General features: G+C 44.7%; 1 protein-coding gene across 1 annotated transcript in view; it reads left to right on the top strand.

Annotated features, from left to right (window-relative positions):
• The first annotated feature begins 358 nt into the window (after positions 1-358).
• ilvbl (ilvB (bacterial acetolactate synthase)-like) overlaps positions 359-11,449 on the top strand; it is a 37,613-nt gene continuing 26,522 nt past the window's right edge. The window contains exons 1-4 of the mRNA XM_055660868.1: positions 359-614; positions 2,437-2,638; positions 6,523-6,650; positions 11,027-11,165. Coding sequence (XP_055516843.1) covers positions 486-614; positions 2,437-2,638; positions 6,523-6,650; positions 11,027-11,165 — 598 coding nt within the window. The 5' untranslated portion in view covers positions 359-485. The remainder of the gene's footprint in view (positions 615-2,436; positions 2,639-6,522; positions 6,651-11,026; positions 11,166-11,449) is intronic.

Genomic DNA, 11,449 nt, shown 5'->3' with positions numbered 1-11,449 from the left:
CCCGTCACCGATTATCTGCAAGCTGATTGGTGAACGGGACTATCCGTCACACGGCAATTCCCGCCTTCCCCTTCCGGATAGGCGGTTGGCCCGTAAGAGCTTTGGTTGGCGCCGTCCGCCATCTCCGGAGCCCCGCCCCCTACACCCTGATAGGCGGCAGGAGCCGTCAGTTATCACGGAAGTCCCGCCGCCTCTGTGCTGATAGGCGGTTAGGGCTGTTCGTCATCATGGGAGTCCCACCCACTCGATTGCGATAGGCGGTTGGATCTGCCAGTCACCCCGCCTTCACGATCCTGATAGGCGGTTAGGGCTGTCAGTAACCCCGGAGGTCCCGCCCATCGGACGGCGATTGGCAGTTGGGGCCGGCAGCACAGCGGAGCTGGACGGGAGGGTACAATGGCGACGGTGACAGCGACGCGGGGCTGAGGTGAGGGAAGGACTCGCCCCCCCCCCACACCCCCGACCCGTCTCGACTTTCGGCGGCCATGGAGTTGGAGGCCGAGGGCGCCGCCTGCGTGGGATGTGCGCTGACCTGGAGCTTGGCGGCCGTGGTGTTTGGCGCTGCGCTGCTGGTGCCTTGGAGACTGGGTCTGGTGCACCGGCTCCGGTACCGGGTAAGTGGAGGGGGACGGCGGGGGACACACAGCTGGGATCCTGCCCCCGGGGCTCGGCCTCTGCCTCTGCCTCAGGGTGGGGGCGGACCGGGACGAACACAAAGCGCTGGAGCTACTCAGTGGGACAAGTGTCAGAGATTATGGGGAGAAGGCAGGATAATTGGGTTAGGAGGGAGAGATAGATCAGCCATGATTGAATGGCAGAGTAGACTTGATGGGCCGACTGACTTTATCTCTGGAGGGAATTGCCAGGCGAAGTTTCTGGTAATTTTAGATACAGACAAAATGCTGGAGTAACTCAGCGGGACAGGCAGCATTATAACAATAAACCATCCGACATTTCCGTATCAGCGTCTACTTTGATCTGTCGTTTTCACACCTATCCCATCCACCTATATCTCCCTATCCCCTGACTTTCAGTCTGAAGGGTCTCGATCCGAAACGTCACCCGTTCCTTCTCTCTAGAGATGTTGCCTGACCGGCTGAGTTACTCCAGCATTTTGTGCCTATCCATTCTTCAGACTGATGGAGAAGAGGGGAAGAAAGTTAGAAAGGAGATGGAAGGGGTGGGACAGCATAACAAGTGGACACAAAATGCTGGAGTAACTCAACGGGCCAGGCAACATGTTCAGAAGTGTCTCGACCCGAAATGTCATCCATTCCTTCTCTCCAAAGATGCTACCTGTCCTGCTGAGTTACTCCAGCATTTTGTATCTACGGTGTAAACCAGCATCTGCAGTTTCTTCCTACATCAGTGACAAGTGGATACGGGTGAGGGAGATTTGAACATGGTGGAAGAGATGGAGAGCAGCAGGAATCACAAAAGGGTGGCAGTGAGGGTCTGGCCGCTGCCCTGCCCTAGAACAGGGTGAAGTGGGTTGTGCTGCCCCTGCCTTGTGGAGGTTTGCGGGCTCCTGTCCAAGGATGAGTGGGTAGTCTGGGTCTAGTGCCCTCGAGCCAGGAATCAAGAGAGGCCACATTGGCCATAAAGTGCTAGAAGAAACTAGTGCATTCCTGAAATACCCTGGTGGTCAGGGATGGGTATATTGAAGACACAAGGAACTGCAGTGGCTGGAATCTTGAACAAAACACATTGTGCTGGAAGAACTTAGTAGTTCAGGCAACATCTGTGGAGGGGAAGGACAGGCAGGGTCATGTGTCAGGACCCTTCAGTCTGAAGAAGGTTTCCGACCGAAAACATCACCTGTCCGTTCCCTTGACAGATGCTGCCTGAGCTGAGTTCCTCTGACTTTTAATGCTATGGATATATTGAATCCTGTTCTGTGATTAATCAGGGAGATGGGGGATCTGAGTGATTCTGCGTTCATCAGGTTGGTGATCAAGGACATGGCCTGTGCATTTATGCATTCTGTTGTAAATGGGAAGTTAGTTAACTGTATGTTGAGAACTAAGGCTCTTTTTGGAGTCTTCTTCACAACAACAATCAGGCTATTGACCACGACAAACACCTCCTAAACATCGAACTGGCTTAGTTGCACTAGGTACTTCATGCCTTTGGTTTGCTTTCCACCAATGTTGTTTCTTTTATTTATTGAACTTGTTTACTTTTGTTCATTATGTTATCTATTGAATACTGTGTTTACATACCTGTTGTGCTGGTGCAAGTAAGAATGTCATTGTTCTATTTGGGTACATATGACAATTAAACACCCTTGGCTCAAGGGACTGCAGATGTTGGAATCCAAAGAAGGGTCCCTTGCCCATTCCTTCCCCAGGATCTGCTCAGTTCCCCCAGCACTTTGTTTTACTTGAGGGTCTGCTTTGTTTATTTAACATTTCCTTTTGATTTTTTCTTGGATAGGTGGAAAGTTCAAGCCCCAGACATGGTGGTGAGACAGTTGCAGAGGTTTTGAAGGCTCACGGTGTGAAATACCTCTTTACTCTTGTTGGCGGACATATATCGCCTATTCTCGTGGCTTGTGAAAAGATTGGGATTCGTGTGGTCGACACCCGACACGAGGCCACTGCTGTGTTTGCTGCTGATTCTGTGGCCAGACTGTCAGGTAGTTCTTCAAGATAAATGTGACAAATAACCTTAGCTTGCCCTTACAACCTTTTCATTAACTTCCTTTCCAAAGTCAAGAGTTGTTGTAAAAAAAGATAAAATTGTAAATATGCATTTGATCTTTATCGTAAACCACACCCCATTTTCTTTTTGCATCTTTTCACTGTACAAAGGTACCTCAAGAATGCAACATTAGCTGATGTAAAAGATTTTCTTTTGATCTACTCTATATCCTCATGGCAGACTTAGACAAACTGATTTGGCACTTTGAATTGTGCTGCTGCAAGTAAGAATTTAATTGATCTGTCTTGGACATATGACAATAAAACACTCTTAACTCTATTTACAAGGGTTTGTGGAGGGTTGGAACTTCTCCCCCAGGTTTGTTGAAATTAGTCAAGAAGGCTAGGGTTTAGAAATGGGGAAGTACTGGTGCAATTGTACCGCGTGTTGTTGAGGCCACAAATGAAGTACGCTGCACAGTTTTGTCCCTTCTGCAAGAAAGGATATGCTGGCATTGCAATTCCGGGGATGAGACATGCTATTGCAGGCAGCTAAAATAGTTGGATCCTTATTCATTAGCTCTTTGAAAAATGTGGGATGATTTTACTTAGCATAAGATCCCAAGTGGGAAAGTTTCGAACGACGGGACATAATTCCAAGATAAGAGGATTGTTATTTAGCACTGAGGTGTATGGGTTTTTTTTGTATGGTATTGTTTTTTTTTGTCTTGCCTAATTCGTTACCCAGAGTTAATCGTCTGAAATTCTCTCTCCTGTGCATGGAGAAAGAAAAAAAAATAGATAATTGAAAGTATTTACAGAGGAGATAACAGTGGCCAATGTTTGAAACTTGGCAGGGGGCAAAGTAAAGGCTATTGGAAGAAGCTGAAATGTTCATAATGTTCAAGATGGCAGGATTATTGTCATGTGGATTTTTTCTGCTAAAGTAGGTTACAATGAAATTCCTCTCTCTCCTGGAGGGAGTGGAAATTAGATAATGCTTACAGCACACAGAACCTAGTAGGAATTTACTACAAAACAGATCAGATGTGGTCCATTGATACCAGCAGCTGTATAAATATATATAAACAGGGATTTTTTATGATATGTGGTGGGGGTGAATAGACTTTATTAAGTGGTCGGCAAATAACAGATAAGCTGGGGGCTTATTAATGATCATAGTTTTGTCCAAGCGCCGGCCACAGTTTAAGCTTGCTGCAGGCCCCGGATGGTTGTTGACCGCTTCCCGCCTCTCCGACCAGGTAGGGGACTAAGAATTAAAGTTTACCCCTTCACCCCCCCTTCACATAAAAGCCCTCCAAACTAACTGACTAACATTTAAGCAATGATTTACAGATGTTTAAGCGTCTCCCGGTCTCCGGGGAGGAGGCAGCCGCTATAGTAGTACAGACCTGGGTTGACCGTGGGTCGTTACGGGTCAAGTTTGGCACCAAACGCGAGCTTTGGTGTGCAGACCACATCCTGGAAAAAATGGCCGGTTTTCAAAGTTTTTCGGTTTCCGGAACACCGGATAAAAGGTTGTGCACCCTGTATTTAAAGAGGAGATAGACCCAGGATGGTATTGGGTCTTTCATGATGAGTACTGCCAGCCTTTTTAAGGATCAGCGACCATGATAAATCCCCTCGATGGCAAATAACAGATAATGGGAAAGTCAGAGCCGAGCCGATGATGGACTGTGGTCTGTAAATGTAAATTAAAATGGTGGTTGTCAGATGTGATATGAAGATGCAAATGGATGTGTGATCAAAAATAAGTTTTCAAGCAGTCTGATTCAGTCACGGACAATTGCCAGGAGGTTTAATGGAGTCCGTGTTAAGGAACAATGTTTGTGAATGAGATTGAACACATTCGCTTTGATCTGCCCAATTCATTTGTGAGGAGGAAATTTCAGGCAAACAGATAATGGAACTAATGGAGAGTTCATGTGAATTGGAGGTAAAATGAGGCTGAGTGTCGTCTGAGCACGTGAAAACTATCAGTGTTTTCAGTGAATGGAATTGAAGAATAACATATTGTTATACTGGAGACAGCAGAGAGCATGAAGGAACAAAGGTTATTGCTGTGCATTCTTTAATATAAATAGGACAAAACAAATGTCCTCTCAGCCAACCAGATTATGGGTAGAGAAAGAAGGCCGGTGTGATAAACCGTGTCAAAGACTACAGGCAGGTCAAGAAAGACATGAGGGATAGATTATCTTTTCCCCAATCACACAGGATGTTATTAGTGTAGGATGCAACTTTTCAAATGTTCACAGTTCACCTAAGGATTAAAGAATAGTGTGGTTTCTTGGTTCACAGACAAATGAGTGACAATAACTATTACATTATAATCATATTAAACAGATGACTGGTAGAAGATGTGATGATTCTCTCATGTAAAGATTGGTCAGTCAAAAATGAACAGCAAAGTGTCTCGCTGTCTTCTGAAGTCAAGAGTGATCTTCTTTCTGGTCTTCATCATTCCCAGCTGGTCAAAGTGTTACACAGAGTGTGGTGTGCAGCATCTACCTTGGAGATCTCCCTCACCTGCCTGCCTGTTGCCTGTCTTTTATGACTGTAACTATTGTGTTGCATTGACAGATGATCCCTATTGATAACTATACTAAGTGAACCAATCCCTCTTAAATCCTAATCAACTCCTCTCTGATTCGGTCATGTAGTTGTGATGCTTCCTTACCTCTGATGTTATTTGATTCATCCATGTTAGATCATTTTTACTAGTCCTGTCTTTCCCTCAACCCCATTCTCCTGCCTTCTCCCCATAACCCCGACACCCGTACTATTCAGGAATCTATCTATCTCTGCCGTAAAAATATCCATTGACGTCCTCCACAGCCTTCTGGGGCAATGAATTCCACAGACTCGCCCATGAAGGCTGAAGTAAGGAATTAAACCTGAAGCCTCGACTTGGTTTCTCTTTCCATAGACGCTGCTGGCCTGGTGTGTGTTCCCAGCATTTTCTGCTTTTGTTTGGTGCCACTTACTGATGGTTTACTGATCTATTGCCCCATTTAATGTATTCACTTTAATAGTTTAGGTGTTCTGCACCATGTGATATGGCCCTGAATAAAGAGGAAGTGCAGCCAAACACTAATACACACCATACTGTTTTACAATCTTAAACTTGTTTTATAAGGTCATAATTTCTGCTTAATTTTGCAGAAAGTCCTTTAGATTACAGTATAGTTGCCCACATGCCATATTCTCCACCAGCTTTTCAAATATAATTGCATTTCTTATACCTGAAACTATTCCTCAGTGAATAAATACATTAATTGATCATCCAACATTCAAGATATAAAAGAGACAAGGATAATGAATGAGAGGTAAAGATTCTTTGTTAGCCCCAACCTCTGTTAATTTTCCAGTTTCACAATCAGATTCGTATGGCTGTATGGCGACCAATGTGACACATAAATGTATCTTGTATCTTGAAGACCTGTAGAATTTGTTCACATCAGTGTAATTGACAGTAACTGCTGTATACCTTTTAACATAGATCACTAGCTGTCAGCTGTGTAAACCTTCTGTACCTCTTCTGCTCTATATTTGTCCCTTGTTTTGCTCTTAATAAACTGGGGCAGTTCAGCTGTTTGCATTTTATACAACAGAGCTGGCAATCCTGTCTGACTGAAAAATAATTGGGTAGCATGCTAATCACTCCCTTGGCAGGAACTGTGAAAAGAACTAACACAAGTGCCCACATTCACAGGTGATGAAGTTCATATTGATGCTTCTGGGAGTTTGCTGCTACTTGTGCTGTTACAGAATGCTAACGATTGAATATAACCATTGAAAACACACTCTCTGACATGACAATAAACTCTCTTGACTTGACTCTCTCGCTCTGTTGCAGGTTGCATTGGTGTTGCCGCTGTAACCGCAGGTCCTGGGTTAACAAACACCGTGACTGCAATTAAAAACGCCCAGATGGCAGAAACACCAGTGCTGTTGATTGGGGGCGCAGCTGCAACTCTCCTACAGGTGAACAGGAATTTTAAGTGTCTACCTGTGACAAGCAATGCACAGGTAGACAACATCAGGTGGATGTTACCGTTTCAAGAATGGGACTTTAAAGGGAACTAGATGGCAATTATTTCAACAATTATTGAACGAGTCACTGTCTGTGGCACATTTCATTTGGTTTGCCTTATTTGTTAGCTGTTTATAGTCAGTTTTTTCAATATGAACAATTTTGTAAGAAAACTTTATAGGAAATTCCTTGGAAATTTTGGAAAGGGTGTTGTCAATGTTTATTAGGCAACATTTGGTTGTTTTTTAATACGTCACTAGACCTAGTCTGCTCCCTCAACGCAATATTCCACCACTCACCCGTTCCCCCGATGCAAGCCGTTTCCCCAACGCAATATTGCACCACTCACCTATAGCCCCCAACTGCGCAGGCGCGGCTCATTTATCCTCGTCCCCCAGCACTCCTTCCTCCTCCTCTTCACCCTCCCTCTTCAATCCCTAGTGAGGGAGGGGTGGTAGAGAGGGAGGGGGACAGAGGGAGAGGGGGGGGGGGGGTAGAGGGTAGAGAGGGAGAGGAGGGGAGTAGAGAGGGAGAGGAGGGGCGTAGAGGGGGAGGGGGTTAGAATGGGAGGGGCAGATAGGGAAGGAGGGGGGGAGGGTGGGTGGAGTGCGGGTAGATAGGGAGGAGGTAGAGAGGGAGTGGGCAAGAGAGGGAGTGTAGACGTTGCAACTACCCGCCCTACCGCCTCCTCTCCCTCAATCCCTCCTCACCTCCCCAGGATCTTCCCCTCTCCACCCCATCTCCCTCCTCCTCATTTCCCTCATCCTTCCATCACTCCCATTCCCTGCCCCAGCACCTACCCAGGTCGTAAAGCAACGCCAAGGTCTGGAACTAGGCCTGGTTCTCGTACTAGGCTCGGCCTTGTTGTAGACTTCAGCCGTCAGCCCGGCCGCCACCTGGGCTCCAGTCCAAGGCCCAGACTTTATCTTCAGGTTCGTCCCTGACCCCAGACCCAGGCTCGTCCTTGGTTCCAGCGGCAGCTTCTTTCTCGGCCCCATCAAAAGCCCCGGGCTTTGCCGTCACTCCAGCTCCAGCACCAGGCTCGGCACCAGCCCAGGCCCAGTCCCCGGGCTCGGCCCACGACACCACCCTCCCCACCAGCCGCCGCCACTCCTCATTCACCGAGAGGGCTGGAGTGGCCCTCCCTCCTGTAGTGTCCTGTCCTACCTTGCGAGTGCATTGTGACGTCACTCGGATTTTTATTCCGAAATGGGTGAGTTTTTGGGGCTGTTTTTAAAATTTAGCGGATTAATAACGGGAAATATAGGTGGGAATGCAACAGGGAGATGTTTATCGCTACAACGGGAAAAATGTGAGTAGGATGTATGAAAATGGGAAGGCTGTGGCCTAGCATTTGGCAGGAGATCAGAAAACCAGATTGACACATTGTGGGCACAAACAAGACGAAGACTTTTAGTTATATACAGATGATACCAGATTTGTATTGCTTTATTTGCCTTTAAAAACATCTTTGAGAAATCAATCTACTATTAATAAATGTTTGATGATAATACAGGTACCACAGTGCATTGAAATTCTGTAGAAGTTTAGACTCTTTCCCAATCAATTCCCCAAAACGACAAGTTTCAATTTAACCTGTGAACTGCACAAGTTTGCTAGATATTGGTCAATTGCCTGTGACCTTTGCTGTTGCGTATCAGGAAAGTATTTGGCAAGATCTCTATGATTGTATGTTTTTAACACTACAGTTTGGATGACTTAGTGTTTTTAATGTCATAAAATACCTAAGCGTTTCACAAAGTTTTGTTAAACAAAATCTGATTCTGCTGCTTAATATATATATATATATATATATATACAACAGGTGATTAAAGAAAGATTTTAAGAAATCATGAAAGAAGAGAGGTCAAAATGTTTGCTAAGGGATTTTTAGAATTTTGGATCTAGGTAGCAGAAGGCATGGCAATCAAAATTAGGAGTTTAGAAGGATGATGGAGGATCTTATTGAAACCTGTCAAATAACGAAAGGCCTAGATAGAGTGGATGTGGGGAGGATGTTTCCAATCGTGGGTGAGTCTAGAATCAGAGAGTGCAGCTTCAGAATAAAAGGATGTATGTTTGGAATGGAGATGAGAAATGTCTTTAGCCAGAGCGTGTGGAATTCTGTAGAATTCATTGCCACCGCTGGCAGTGGAGGCCAAGTCATTGGGTATTTTTACCGTGGAGATTGATACGTTCTTGATTAGTAATGGTGTCAAAGGTTTCAGGGAAAAGACAGGAGAATGGGGGGAAAAAAATAGATCGTCCATCATCAAATGGCGGAGCCGACTCGATGGGCAGATTAGCCCAATTCTGCTCCTATATCTTATGAACATCAATTAAAGTAACCGAATGTGAGCACAGACGTGGAGAGGTGTGGAGATGCTGGAGGGTTAGTGAAGATTACAGAGGTAAAGAGTGGTGACTTTGTTTGAATACAAGGTTGACATTTTTAAACTGACACCCTTGGAAACTATTTGAGGCAGGCATCATGGAGGTAATGTGTGAAGGGAACTTTGAGTTGCCAGTGTGGATTTGAGAATTGTGGGTGTATTACAAAAAGTGGATAGTGGTCCACATTCTTCCATTTACCTTCATCTCACATTTCGCATTTACAAAGGTCTTCCAGCATAGAGAAAAGTTAAATATTATTGTTTCAATGTTGAGGTGAGAGAATTTGTGCTTCTGTGACATTCTAGTACGCTGACTGTGCTCTTGATATAAATAAATGATTATCAGATTTCAATGTCTAAGGTGGGGCTACATTAGTACTAGATACTTAAATGGTTTATTCCAAAGGAACAAGCTGTTTTCATATATAACCTTTAACAAAATAACATTTAATCAAAAAGTCAAAAATGCATTCCAAGACTTGTTAGATGGAGTAACTAAAGTTTGAGATGAGCTTTCAGAAAAATGTTTTAGGACAGGGAGAAGGAGTAAGAGGTTGTGGGAGCTTGGGGAAGAAATGCTAAAGCCTGATGCCTAGGCAACTGAAAATTGTAAGTGCAGTATAGAGAATGTGGTTAATGGTTGATGCAGAGGAAATTATAGATGGAAGGGTTAAGGTTATATAAATACAAGGAGAAATTTCAGGTTACGAGGCACTTGGCGTTAATCTTGCTCTGTTCTAATGGCAAAGGTACGTGAGGGTCACCTCCTGGTTTTTGCTGAGTTGTGGGATGAGAGGTTTCCATGGGATCATTGAATAATTGCCTGGAAGTCCAAAAGTCATAGATTGATACAGTGTGGAAACAGGCCCTTCGGCCCAACTTGCCCACACCGGCCAACAAGTCCCACTTACCTGCGCTTGGTCCATATCCCTCCAAACCTGTCCTATCCATGTATCTGTCTAACTGTTTCTTAAACGTTGGGATAGTCCCAGCCTCAACTACCTAATCTGGCAGCTTGTTACCCCTCAGATTCCTATTAAATCTTTTCCCCTTCACCTTGAACCTATGTCCTCTGGTCCTCAATTCCCCTACTCTGGGCAAGAGACTCTGTGCACCAATCTATTCCTCTCATGATTTTGTACACCTCTATAAGATCACCCCTCATCCTCCTGCATTCCAAGAAATAGAAACCCGGCCTACTCAACCTCTATGTGTAGCTCACACCCTCCAGTCCTGGCAACAACCTCGTAAATCTATGAACCATTTCAAGCTTGACAATATATTTCCTATAACATGTGCCCAGAACAGAATACAGTACTCTAAATGCGGTCTTGCCAACGTTTTATACGTTATAAGTCGAATGAAGATTTTACCTGAAGTAGAATGGAGGTGCTTGGCATTATGGTTGACTTTTATGAAGCAGAATAGAGGGGATTGGAAGCATAGGGACGGGATTGAAGAGGACGATGTGGCTGCAAACAATTTAAGTTAACTCTGAGACTGGCAGGGTAGGGGATGGAATTATTGGGGATCTTTTCTGGTATTGACAATGGCAGATCACTTCAGTCTCCCCAACTAAATAGTTGGAATAGAGGAATCCATCCATAGTTTATTTAGTTCTGACCATCACTCTGAGAATGCACAGGCACTAGATGGTTGGAGGGAAGTAGTGGGCAAGTTTTACCATCCGTGTAACTGTGAAAGTTAACCCCATGAAGTAAAGAAGCCCGCAATAAGAGAAACCATTGTTCAAGTTCTGTTGACAGTTAATCTAATGTGAACAGAATGTCTCCACCAAATTGCATGGTGATAAATTGTGTGATCAACTGTGTCAAGCTGTATACCCGTTGGTATAATGTTTCATGGTCACAATTCGCACATCTCAGTCAAGAACTTGCATTCAGACTTATTTGCTGTCTCTGTTTGCTTTCTAGGGCCGAGGTGCATTGCAGGACATTGACCAGCTGTCACTTTTCAAAACACTCTGTAAATTCTGTGGCACAGTTCGGACAGTCCGGGACATCGTTCCAGTGCTCCGGAAGGCTATTGCGGTGGCACAATCGGGAACTCCAGGTACGAAACCAGGCATATTCACTGACTATGGGGAACTGCTTTTATAATCACAGGGGCCAAAGCAGCGAAAATAAATTTCAGTAATAAGTTTAGCATGTCTTCTGTGAGATGAGGGAGAAAGAGAAACGGTTGATGTTTGTGGATAGATCCTCTCCTTCAGAAGATTTATTTTCACTTTCAGGGCAGAGTATTTCAACTTTATTTCTCACAACTGATCCAGGACATGAAAGGCAGGATTAAATCTCATCAACCCAGAGTAGAAATATCGTAGTGAATTTATTTTC

Source organism: Leucoraja erinacea, chromosome 32, assembly GCF_028641065.1.
Source record: "Leucoraja erinacea ecotype New England chromosome 32, Leri_hhj_1, whole genome shotgun sequence".
NCBI lineage: Eukaryota > Metazoa > Chordata > Chondrichthyes > Rajiformes > Rajidae > Leucoraja > Leucoraja erinaceus.
Note: the sequence above shows the minus strand (reverse complement) of the source record. Positions and strands in the feature narration are given on the sequence as shown.